At 42.9% G+C, this 13,066-nt stretch overlaps 1 protein-coding gene across 1 annotated transcript; it reads left to right on the forward strand.

Moving 5' to 3' along the window:
• The first annotated feature begins 5,216 nt into the window (after positions 1-5,216).
• On the forward strand, positions 5,217-8,483 carry LOC311108698 (large ribosomal subunit protein P1-like). Its single transcript, XM_084151418.1, has 4 exons — positions 5,217-5,429; positions 6,085-6,159; positions 6,432-6,537; positions 8,362-8,483. The coding sequence occupies exons 1-4, from the start codon at positions 5,358-5,360 to the stop codon at positions 8,442-8,444; spliced, it is 336 nt and encodes a 111-aa protein (XP_084007544.1). The 5' UTR covers positions 5,217-5,357; the 3' UTR covers positions 8,445-8,483.
• Positions 8,484-13,066: the final 4,583 nt, after the last annotated feature.

Here is a 13,066-nt window from a genome sequence, read left to right on the forward strand (position 1 = left end):
TCATTAATATCTAAAGGATTTCTGTGTGGTTTGAATTGTATGTTCTGTCATTAATATCTAAAGGATTTCTGTGTAGTTTGAATTGTATGTTCTGTCATTAATATCTAAAGGATTTCTGTGTGGTTTGAGTTGTATGTTCTGTCATTAATATCTAAAGGATTTCTGTGTGGTTTGAATTGTATGTTCTGTCATTAATATCTAAAGGATTTCTGTGTGGTTTGAATTGTATGTTCTGTCATTAATATCTAAAGGATTTCTGTGTAGTTTGAATTGTATGTTCTGTCATTAATATCTAAAGGATTTCTGTGTAGTTTGAATTGTATGTTCTGTCATTAATATCTAAAGGATTTCAGTGTAGTTTGAATTGTATGTTCTGTCATTAATATCTAAAGGATTTCTGTGTAGTTTGAATTGTACGTTCTGTCATTAATATCTAAAGGATTTCAGTGTAGTTTGAATTGTACGTTCTGTCATTAATATCTAAAGGATTTCTGTGTAGTTTGAATTGTATGTTCTGTCATTAATATCTAAAGGATTTCTGTGTAGTTTGAATTGTATGTTCTGTCATTAATATTTAAAGGATTTCTGTGTAGTTTGAATTGTACGTTCTGTCATTAATATCTAAAGGATTTCAGTGATGTTTTACACGTATATGTTTCATTATGGTGTTTCAGTGGAGGCACTGCGGTGTTATGCCTGTGTGAGCGTAAACAGCAGTGCTCAGTGCAACCAGAACACGGTGAACTGCGCTCTCTTAGATGACACCTGCATGACCACCGTCTCCCAAATGTGTAAGAGCACAGATACTTTGTAAATGAATAGATACATCAATACATCTCTTTGTAGGTAGGGTTTTGCGCAGGGGTACCAGTCATTTTGCCTATGTAGGTTAGTGAAAACTGAAATAAATATTGTCAATAATTCTGTCATGTCAGTATATAGAATCAATTATCACTGACTGCCTCTCTTATCAATTATAGACTCAATCAATCAATCTGCCAGCCCTTTAACCTGTTCATCTATCTTTCACCTGTCTGTCACCAGTGGGAGTCCAGTCCATTTCTAAGACCTGCACCACCAGCTTGGCGTGTGCAGCAGCCACCTCCACCAACCTCAACCTAGGAGGGTTAGTGGGGAACCAGGTCACCTGCTGTCAGACTGACCTCTGTAACGTCAACGGTTCATCAGTCTCTGGACTCAACTTCCTGTTGCTCAGCTTGTCTTTTCTCATATCTGGCCTGGTTCTGTCTCTGTGAATCAAGTTTTTGAAATTAATGAATGAACAACTGAAGTTAATATGTGGGTTCATCTTTGCTGTTTTTTCTTTATTTATTGTTGCTGATCCTCAGAGTCTATGTTGGACAGGAAATAAATAAAAAGTTGTCCTATCATCTGTGCTGGTTCTGTCTCTGTGAATCAAGTTTTCGAAATGAATGAATATGAGTAACTGAAATAAATATGAGTGTTAATCACTGCTGTTTTTTTTGTTTTTTTGTTTAAAGTCTATGGCTGTCATTTTGGATGCTGAAGAAATGCAGTAGGCCTAGTATCTTTGTCAAAAGGCAAGACTGAAACGTGTACAAATATGTTCTGGCATGAACATAAGATGCAATAATTGTATCATAAAAACACACCCTATTATTAGTTATGAATCAACACTTGGCAAAAGTTTGACATATGTCTCCTTCCACCAGTTTTTAAAGTAGTGATGACGATGGCCTTGTAACTAAGCACTGAGACACAAACACTGGTGATGATATTGGAGTTTTACCCTGCTTGGTGTCGGTTGATATCACATACCTGTGTATAGGTATGATAGAAAAAAGGATGACAGGCAGACAACAGGACTTCCTGTTCACTGTAAGGGTTAAGGGCTCCATTTAATCAAACCTGCATTGCAGTATTTAGGCAGTAGCTCTTTTTCCCATGGTCAAATTAACTCAAAGACAGGTGTTGGGTACTGTATAAAAAAACGTACTACCAGGGCGACCCATAAGACAAGGTATATGTTCACTTTTCAGAATTAGATGTGTGTGGGCACAGAATGAATATTGTAAATAAAGACACTGTGCAGGCCTAAACTTTGCTATCAATGGCCGAGTTTGTTTTGCATGGCCCGGTGTCCCGGGTGAGCGGAGTTTGCTCATTTTAGACCCTTCCATTGGTCCTTAAGTGGAAGATCCACCCACTTGGGGCACCTGGCCATGCAAATTAAACTTGTCACAAAGCCACACCCACCCCACTTGCGTTAGAAGTTCAGAGCGAGAAAGCATAGGCTATATAGAAATAATTACCCTCAAATTGAAAAAATCATTCAATGAAATAAGGATTTCTATCATCTTAATGGAGGTGTAGATTACATCTCACATTCCAGTGTTCAAACATGTAAACAAGGTTGCATGGGATTTCTGTTAGGGCTCTATTCAATCCGCATCGTGGAAGTTCAGTTTTACAGCATGACTTAAATTTAAAGGCAATGTTCCTGCTTTAGCAGAGACTGTATTCACGGTCAACGTTGAATATCGGCTCAATCGGTAAATCACCTTGAAATTTCTATTTGCGGAATCTGTAACCCTTCAGCATTAAAGGTTGAATAGAGCCCATATATATCATGTGACTCCGAGCAGCCAATGGCAATGTCCACTTTAGGTAGAATGCCTGGAGCCACTTGTGGATTTTACAGCTTTATCGCAGTTCCACCTCTGACACCACCAAAACAACCGCTATGGGAATGTCAGCTAAACTGAATAGAGGCCTTAGTGGCTTTAGACATTCAGTTACAAAATATGAATTATAAGGCTACAGTGTTATAGTTACAAATCGCAACGAGCAAATACAAAACATAATCGCTGCAGTGCTTGAAAATATAAGAAAAAGGCAATATTTGACCTGAATCACAAACACTTGTATCTCTGCTATTTTCTTGTTTATTGAACTATTCTGAGACTGTTCTGAACCAGTTCTCATGTAGAATAACTGCCTGGTTGCTGAACCAGAACATTGTATTACATTTACATTCTAGTCATTTAGCAGAAGCACCAGAGCGACTTACAGTTAGTGAGTGCATTGAATTTCGCCAGTTATCAGTTGCCGCCTTCATCTGCCTTTCCAGACGTTTGGGAGATGGGACTCCTGTATCCGCCTGGTCAGCAGTTGAGGACTTGTGGTTTTGTAATTGGAGTTGTCCATCTCATAGACTGGCTGCCTGCCAGGGTTTGAGAGCCCAGTCTACCCTAAACTTTTCCATAACCCTGGGTGAGGGCTGTCAACCGGAGCCAGCTGAGCCCGAAGACTCACATGAAGCAGAGGCGTCACTCCCTGAGGTTGCATGCAAGGCAGAGCAACGCTATCCGCTGGTAATGGGGCTCCTGCTATTGTTCAGTGACACCTATAATAAGATTAATCTCTGCATCACACCATACTTGTCACATTATTAAGAGCAACTATCTTCAGGCTGATACTTTGAGGACAAAGGGAAGGGGTGTCTCTTCATATTTCATACGGGTGGATTTTTCTTTAGAGGGTTGTTCCTCCGGTGTCCTAAAGTGTCAGAAATGCTGCCACCAACAGAACCATGAAAACCACCAGTGTCCTCCTCCTTTTGAGCCTCCTCTGCTTTTCCTCAAATAAAGTGCTATTCAAATGTATTCAACTGTTATTTCCAATCCATGACTTGGTGATGATCTCTGGATATTTACAGTAGATTTCTGTTCTGATCTTTTAATCTTGGAGCTGTTATTTTTGCTTTATTTGGTGTTACTTAGTTCTATAGTTTTTAGGTCATTTAATATAATTTAATATCTCATAAATAGACTACTACAACAAATGCACTCCTTTATAGGCATGGATGGAGTGTCACTTCCATTTGCTAGCTTTTTCATGTCATCGTTCTCATACCAAAACCGAGTTGACAGACCAACTGCTCAGCATTCCATTGGACTGTTGAATGTTTATGTTATAGCTGAAACAAAAACAACATTCACTACCTGTCACCTGTTACGCACGGAATATTCTGGAATAATTTTGGTCATTCATGTCTTTGTCATTTGTCACTTTCATAAATTTTTGAGAAAGATTACGTTGTTGTTCATATTTAAAATAGATGCTCTGAAGTGCTGTGTGCAGCTCTACCATAACCAATGACAAATGCAACCAGTCCTCCCAAACCTGCCGGGGAGCCCTTGATACCTGCATGACCACTGTGGGCACATCTGGTGAGAGCGCTTGGAAACCTTAGTGATACCAGTTACAGTAACTAACAGGAGTAGAAATGTATAGAAAGGGGACTTGATAGGTGAATTCATTAATTAAAAAGTGGAGCGTTTAGCTTGTTTATTTGTATGGTAGTCTATTCCAGCCGAAACAACAATTCCTGGTGAACAGATTTGAGAATTGAACCAATAATAAAGATGCATTATTTCCCTTTTCCATCCACAGGCAATATAAAGGCCATTCTGAAGCTTTGCGTTAGTGCAAGGACCTGCGTCAGGGGGCTCAGTGGCAATGGGACCCAAGTCACCTGCTGCTCCAGTAACTTGTGTAATGTCACCGGGGCGACGGGTGTTGGACCCACTAGTGACTCTGGCTGTTGGAGCCATGCTGTGCTCAGCACTCTCATGCTGCTCTGAGAATGGATGGATGAGAATGGATGAGCTCATGACATTGGGGACTCCAGACAGCCTCCAGCACAACAGGCAACAATAACGTAATATTGACAGTATATTATATTTACCAAACGAATACAGTGCTCATATATATTGTTATATACAGTATTGTTAATATTGTATATATAAATGTTTCTTTGAATACTGTGAAAATGTTGTGGAGTAATAGAATCTATTTCTTGTATTTATATGGCGGAATACAACCTTACTGTGAAATGCTTAGTTACAAGCCGTTAAGCAACAATGCAGAATTTTTTCAAAAGTAAGTAGGAAAATATTTGCTACAAAAATAAATAAACAATAAAATAAACTAAAGTAAGGAAATAAGTTGCACAATAAAATAACAATAACGAGGCTATATACAGGTGAATGGGTTTGATCATATATGAATAGTAAAACAAAGATGAATCTGTGGTAATTTAGTAATACAAAAAAAAGATTTGCTCATTCTACAAGTCATCCAAATAAGGTTGTCGGTAGTCATTTGCATTGACTCCTCCCACAGAAGTGACGTTGATTGGTATATACGGACATGTCCCGCCCTTTCTCACTCTCTTTCCGCTAAAATCTAAGTTGGAAGTAGACGTGCCTAAGGTGTTTGGTTCTTCTCTTGAAGCTAAGGCCCAGAATCCGGCGACTAGCACCACTAAATTTAGGCATCCGACCCCCAAACTATAAAACCTACATAGAAAGATGGCATCTGTATCTGAACTCGCTTGTATTTACTCTGCCCTCATCCTCCACGACGATGAAGTCACCGTTACAGTAAGTCCCGCTTAAAATGGCGCCTTGGCCGGCCTCTTGTGTAGCTAACCAGCCTTACTTGGAACACAGGTTATTGTCTACTTCTGGGGTAGTGTGTAACTGAGTCTGAGTAAATATTAAGTGATTGTAGTAACGCGAACTATGTTATCGCCGTAACTGTCCAAAATGACAGCTTACAAGCCGTCAATGTCACTAGCTAACTAACATGCTATCAGTTCGCTGACTAGTTAGTTAACGTTAGTTAGCGCCACAGACGCCATGTGTGTCTTCTATTCTGTATCTAACAATGTGCTGTTGCTGTAAGCATAGCTACGATAGCCTGTTAGTTAACCCTGGTGCCATAGTCAGATAAATGGCAAATTACTAGCCAACGTTAACTATTTCAAACATTCTGCCTATAACATTACCGTGATAACTTGGCTAGCTAGTCTAGTAAGCTAACGCCGGTGAATCACATGTGAATGCGATCAAAGCAGCCAACGTTGGCTAGCAAGTTGGCTTGCTCAGACACTGAACGTTTCCCACCATTTTTGGCATTGGCCAACTAGTTACTAACCCGATCCAAGGCTAACCAACAACATTCAAATACTGTTAGTAGTTTTGTCTTCATGCTTCTACAGTAGAGGTCTGTAATGTGTAATCTATTCATTTGCAGGAGGACAAGTTGATGGCTCTCATCAAGGCTGCCAATGTGACTATTGAGCCTTTCTGGCCCAGTCTGTTCTCCAAGGTGAGTCTGAAGCCCTTTTCTCCATCACCCTACAAACATGCAGGATTACGTGCAGGGGTGAATTGAGAAATACTCTGTGTAGATTCCGACATATCTATGGTGTAAAGCCTTCCATCTCTACCATTTTTTACTATTTTGTGTGAACCTTGTTTAATGATGGTGACGGCACTTAGTTGCTCTCTGTAAACCATGATACTCTGACATGTGGTAGTAATTGATGTGTAAAGGCTGCATCATGCCTGACCCTATCCTGTTTCCTGTGTGTGTTACAGGCCCTGGCCAGCGTGGACATTGGCAGCCTGATCTGCAACGTGGGTGCAGGTGGGGGAGCTGCCCCTGCTGCTGCTGGAGGCGCCGCCCCTGCGGCCGATGTACCAGGTAACTAAAGGACAGCAGGGCTTCACCCCCTTTACCAAGGCCATGTGGCTACAGTCCTAGAGGGCCACTGTGTTGTTCACTGGGCCAGGGTTTCACCTGCAGGGCCACCGTAACATGGTTTCCATGTGAGCCAGTGCTTACTGTCAGTGATTTTAAATCTTACTTCCTGTAACACCCCACAATGAAGATTCAGACCTCGGTTTCAAACATCTCTGGCGTTAGCCAGCACCGGCTAGCCTGGAGATGGTAGGGTGTGCCAACATGGCCATATTCGTATCCGGAAATTGACAGTTGGATCGGATGATGATACTCATGATCGGGAAAAAAATGTGTTTTAATATGCCTAAATAGATGTTGACTGAATACCTCCCTGCATGTTCTCACTGCAAAAAAAACTGCAGATTAGGAGCAGCGCGAGGAGGGATGGGTGTGTCTGTGTCCTCAACTTGCAGCGGGAATCCAAGTTTGCTGTCATTCAGTCAGAATGCGCATTAGCGTTTAGTATTTTTCCCTACCCATGCCCCACTTTTTAGATATTATGCACATTGATAGCAAACGTCCTCGCCATGTGATTTATCATAGTAGCAGGCAGCAGCAATCGAAATTATCAGACTGAAAACATGCGAGAAAGTGATCGGGTGAAATTATGAAGCGAGTGGACGAAGAAATACAGCTTCTCAAGGGGGCGGCAGGTAGCCTGGTGGGTAGGAGCGTTGGTCCAGTAACCGAAAGGTTGCTGGATCGAATCCCTGAGCTGACACGGTCAAAATCTGTCTTTCTGCCCCTGAGCAAGGCAAACCCACTGTTCCCCAGGCGCCGAAGACGTGGATGTCGATTTAAGGCAGCCCCCCGCACCTCTCTGATTCAGAGGGGTTGGGTTAAATGCAGAAGACACATTTCAGTTGAATGCATTCAGTTGTACAACTGACTAGATATCTCCCTTTCCCTTCTCTATCCAATCCGAGTAGCAGGATCAACGTACAGCCCGCCCTTCTCTTTACAGACAGGAAAACTAGCCAGTTTAGTTATTTAGACCAAAGTATGGCTTAGAAAATCTGAATGACATGAGAAAAAACGGATCATAATCATATCCAGAAAATTGCACATCCATTACGATACTAGTTTTAGTCCTGATTACTCTGCACACCACTAGTAGCATGGTGTCCACTGCTGCGCTGATGGTGTGTATCAGGGCCAGGGTTGACAAACTTCATAAACTCAGTGTCTGGTGTTTATCCCTTGCTCTTTGAGCCAGTTTGTCACTAATGGGTTAGTTTTCACCTAATTTCTTTGCCTAATTGGTGATTTTAAAACAACTTGGAAATCCGGGAAAAAAAACCTAGGTGAAATCATGTCAGTGATCTTCAGGTTGGAAAGTCGGAGCTCTAGAAAGATGCCAGAATTTCCGGCTTGGAATTCAGAGTTGGATGACCGTTCAAAACGATTTTACCCCAGTCGGAGCTCGTTTTGAGTTCCCAGTTGTCTTGAACGCTCGGAAGTCGGGAGAGTTCCCAGTTTTGAATGCGGCATGAATCAGACTTTTTATTGTAAAAGTTGTCAGTGGTCATTTGTGAATGTAATTATTGTTCTAATTTCCAGCTGTAAGGATATCTATTTCACTGTACATGTACTGATGCCATACCTCATGTACTGGTGCCATACCTCATGTACTGATGCCATACCTCATGTACTGGTGCCATACCTCATGTACTGATGCCATACCTCTTGTACTGATGCCATACCTCATGTACTGGTGCCATACCTCATGTACTGATGCCATACCTCATGTACTGATGCCATACCTCTTGTTTTCCTGCATTACAGTCAAGGAGGAGAAGAAAGAGGAGAAGAAGGAAGAGTCTGAGGAGGGTTCCGATGACGACATGGGCTTCGGTCTTTTCGACTAAACCAGTTTTTGTAACTAATAAAAATCTGAGAAACTGAAATGGCAATATGTGGTTTCATTTGAACACCTTGGGTACAAGTGCACAAATGCATTATGGGATAAAGACATTGGATTAAATGTGATCACCTGTAAACAATGTATCTCCAATAGGTGGAATAGTTTACCCTGAAGTAGATCATGAATATGGGATGGAGGTTTTTCTAATCAGTTAATTCCTGCTATTCTGACTTCCTATTTGTCATTGAAATAGGCTCGAACCTTTTTGTACGGTCTCGTCTGAGATGGCAAAGGTGAGATTTTGACCTACACTGCTCAAAAAAATAAAGGGAACATTTAAACAACACAATGTAACTCCCAAGTCAATCACACTTCTGTGAAATCAAACTGTCCACTTAGGAAGCAACACTGATTGACAAATGTCACATGCTGTTGTGTAAATGGAATAGACAACAGGTGGAAATTATAGGCAATTAGCAAGACACCCCCAATAAATGACTGGTTTTGCAAGTGGGAAGACCACAGACCACTTCTCAGTTCCTATGCTTCCTGGCAGATGTTTTGGTCACTTTTGAATGCTGGCGGTGCTTTCACTCTAGTGGTAGCATGAGACGGAGTCTACAACCCACACAAGTGGCTCAGGTAGTGCAAGCTCATCCAGGATGGCACATCAATGCGAGCTGTGGCAAGAAGGTTTGCTGTGTCTGTCAGCGTAGTGTCCAGAGCATGGAGGCGCTACCAGGAGACAGGCCAGTACATCAGGAGACGTGGAGGAGGCCGTAGGAGGGTAACAACCCAGCAGCAGGACCGCTACCTCCACCTTTGTGCAAGGAGGAGCACTGCCAGAGCCCTGCAAAATGACCTCCAGCAGGCCACAAATGTGCATGTGTCTGCTCAAACGGTCAGAAACAGACTCCATGAGGGCCCGACGTCCACAGGTGGGGGTTGTGCTTACAGCCCAACACCGTGCAGGACGTTTGGCATTTGCCAGAGAACACCAAGATTGGCAAATTCGCCACTGGCGCCCTGTGCTCTTCACAGATGAAAGCAGGTTCACACTGAGCACGTGACAGAGTCTGGAGACGCCGTGGAGAACGTTCTGCTGCCTGCAACATCCTCCAGCATGACCGGTTTGGAGGTGGGTCAGTCATGGTGTGGGGTGGCATTTCTTTGGGGGGCCGCACAGCCCTCCATGTGCTCGCCAGAGGTAGCCTGACTGCCATTAGGTACCGAGATGAGATCCTCAGACCCCTTGTGAGACCATATGCTGGTGCGGTTGGCCCTGGGTTCCTCCTAATGCGAGACAATGCTAGACCTCATGTGGCTGGAGTGTGTCAGCAGTTCCTGCAAGAGGCATTGATGCTATGGACTGGCCCGCCCGTTCCCCAGACCTGAATCCAATTGAGCACATCTGGGACATCATGTCTCGCTCCATCCACCAACGCCACGTTGCACCACAGACTGTCCAGGAGTTGGCGGATGCTTTAGTCCAGGTCTGGGAGAAGATCCCTCAGGAGACAACCCGCCACCTCATCAGGAGCATGCCCAGGCGTTGTAGGGAGGTCATATTGACTTGTTTTAAGGACATTACATCAAAGTTGGATCAGCCTGTAGTGTGGTTTTCCACTTTAATTTTGAGGGTGACTCCAAATCCAGACCTCCATGGGTTGATAAATTTGATTTCCATTGAGAATTTGTGTGATTTTGTTGTCAGCACATTCAACTATGTAAAGAAAAAAGTATTTAATAAGATAATTTCATTCATTCAGATCTAGGATGTGTTATTTTAGTGTTCCCTTTATTTTTTTGAGCAGTGTATATCACGTTGCGTTGTGGTTTTTGGATAGTCTTTACCAGATCACGTTCCTAGGGCTATCAATACCGTAACTCATTTTTTAAGAAACTGAATGAAGATTAGGGGCTGTAGTCAATCCGCATCGCAGAAGTTCATCTTTACAGTGTGATTGAAATGTAAAGGAAATGCTCCTGCTTTAGAGGAGACTGTATTCATTGTAAACGCTGCATGTCGGCTCAATCTGAAAAAAAACCTTTACATTTTAATAGAGCTCTAGAACCTGTGACTGGTCCCCACCCCAGTGCCTAGTCCACTGCACCCATTGTTTGTTCACATCTGTTCAGTCAGTTATTTAGAATATAGATTACAAATAATTTATGTTGGAAAACAAGCCACATTGGGATTCAAACTGGCGACCTTGTGTTGCATAATTCCTCACATCAAATAATGGGTTTTGATTTCAAATCACCCACTATCTCACAGCACAAGGAAAACAAACAATTCTGAAGACCAAGAACAATACATTTTATTAGTTTAAGGAACTACAGGTTATTCTTCCTGAGAATAATTTATAGCCAATAGTGCAGGGCTGCCCAACCCTCTTCCCGGAGGTTTTCAGTCCAACCCTAATTTAGCATATCTGATTCAGCTAGTTAAGGTCTTGTTGAGCAGCTAATAAGTAGAATCAGGTGTGTTAAATTAGGGTTGGACTGAAAACCCACAGGACGGTAGATCTCCAGGAAGAGTGTTGGGCAGCCCTGCCCTAGTGGTTTGATGGAGATTGTACACATGATAGGGCAGTGGTTCCCATCTTCGGTCCTCCAGTAGCCACAACAGCACACATTTCTGTTGTGGCCCCGGACAAAAACACCTGATTCAACTTATCAAGGGCTTGACAATTCAAGTAGAATCGGGTGCGCTTGTCCGGGGCCACAACAAAAATATGTACTGGAGGACTGGAGTTGGCAACCACTGTGATAGGGGAGAATGAAGTATACTACAGTCTATATATCAGGGGTGTCAAACTCATTCTTTGGGTTTTTCCTTTCAATTAAGACCTAGACAACCATTTGAGGGGAGTTCTTTACTAATTAGTGACCTTAATTCATCAATCAAGTATACTGAACAAAAATATAACATGAAAAAGTGTTGGTTTCATGAGCTGAAATAAAATATACCAGAAATGTGACATGCACAAAAAGCTTCTCTCAAATTGTGTACAAATGTATTTACATCCCTGTTAGTGAGCATTTCTCCTTTGCCAAGATAATCCATCCACCTGACAGGTGTGGCATATCAAGAAGTTGATTAAACAGCATGATCATTACACAGGTGCACCTTGTGCTGGGGACAACAAAAGGCCACTCAAATATGCTGTTTTGTCACACAACACAATGCCACATATGTCTCAAGTTTTGAGGGAGTGTGCAATTGGCATGCTGACTGCAGGAATGTCTACCAGAGCTGTTGCCAGAGAATTTAATGTTAATTAATTTCTCTACCATAAGCCGCCTTCAACTTAGGTTTTAGAGAATTTGTCAGTACGTCCAACTGGCCTCACAAACTCAGACCACGTGTAACCACGCCAGCCCAGGACCTCCAGATCCGGCTACTTCACCTGCGGGATTGTCTGAGACCAGCCACCCCGGACAGCTGATGAAACTGGGTTTGCACAACTGAAGAATTTCTGCACAAACTGTCAGAAACCGTCTCAGGGAAGCTCATCTGCGTGCTTGTCGTCCTCACCAGGGTCTTGACCTGACTGCAGTTCGATGTCGTAACTGACTTCAGTGAGCAAATGCTCACCTTCGATGGCCACTGGCACTTTGGAGGAGTGTGCTCTTCACGGATGAATCCCGGTTTCAACTGTACCGGCCAGATGGCAGACAGCGTTTATGGCATTGTGTGGGCGAGCGGTTTGCTGATGTCAACGTTGTGAACAGAGTGCCCCATGATGGTGGTGGGGTTATGGTATGGGCAGGCATACGCTACGGACAATGAACACAACTGCATTTTATCAATGGCAATTTGAATGCACAGAGATACAGTGATGAGATCCTGAGGCCCATTGTCGTGCCATTCATCCACCGCCATCACCAGCATGATAATGCACGGCCCGTGTCGCAAGGATCTGTACACCATTCCTGGAAGCTGAACATGTCCCAGTTTTCCATGGCCTGCATACTCACCAGACATGTCACCCTTCGCACAGCCATTGAAGAGAAGTGTGACAACATTCCACAGGCCACAATAAACAGCCTGATCAACTCTATGCGAAGGAGATGTGTCACGCTGCATGAGGCAAATGGTGGTCACACCAGATACTGACTGATTCTGATCCATGCCCCTACTTTTTTTTTTTTTAAAGGTATCTGTGGCCAACAGATGTATATCTGTATTCCCAGTCATGAAATCCATAGATTAGGACCTAATGAATGTATTTCAATTGACTCAGTAAAATCTTAGAAATTGTTTCATGTTGCGTTTATATTTTTGTTCAGTGTACAAGGGAGGAGTGAAAACCCGCAGACACTCGGCCCTTCGTGGAATGAGTTTGACACGTGGTCTAAAGCAGGGTTTCCCAAACTCGGTCCTGGGGCACTCCCTTGGTGCACATTTCGTTTTTTGCCCTAGCACTACACAGCTGATTCAAATAACCAACTCATCATCAAGCTTTGAATCAGCTGTGTAGTGCTAGGGCAAAAACCAAAACGTGCAACCAGGTGGGGCCCCAGGACCGAGTTTGGGAAACCCTGGTCTAAAGGAAGGGCAGAATCTGTGTAAACCATGGTCATATTCATCAGGCACCAAACAAGAAAATGTACTGGAAC

The sequence above is a fragment of the Coregonus lavaretus genome, assembly GCF_964263955.1.
Source record: "Coregonus lavaretus genome assembly, chromosome: 3".
NCBI lineage: Eukaryota > Metazoa > Chordata > Actinopteri > Salmoniformes > Salmonidae > Coregonus > Coregonus lavaretus.

Bases quoted from the DNA above. Each gene is read 5' to 3' on its own strand.
- LOC311108698 (XM_084151418.1), top strand. From the start codon at position 5,358: ATGGCATCTGTATCTGAACTCGCTTGTATTTACTCTGCCCTCATCCTC. The intron at 5,430-6,084 runs GTAAGTCCCGCT...ATTCATTTGCAG, and splicing joins ACGATGAAGTCACCGTTACA to GAGGACAAGTTGATGGCTCT. The intron at 6,538-8,361 runs GTAACTAAAGGA...CCTGCATTACAG, and splicing joins CCCTGCGGCCGATGTACCAG to TCAAGGAGGAGAAGAAAGAG.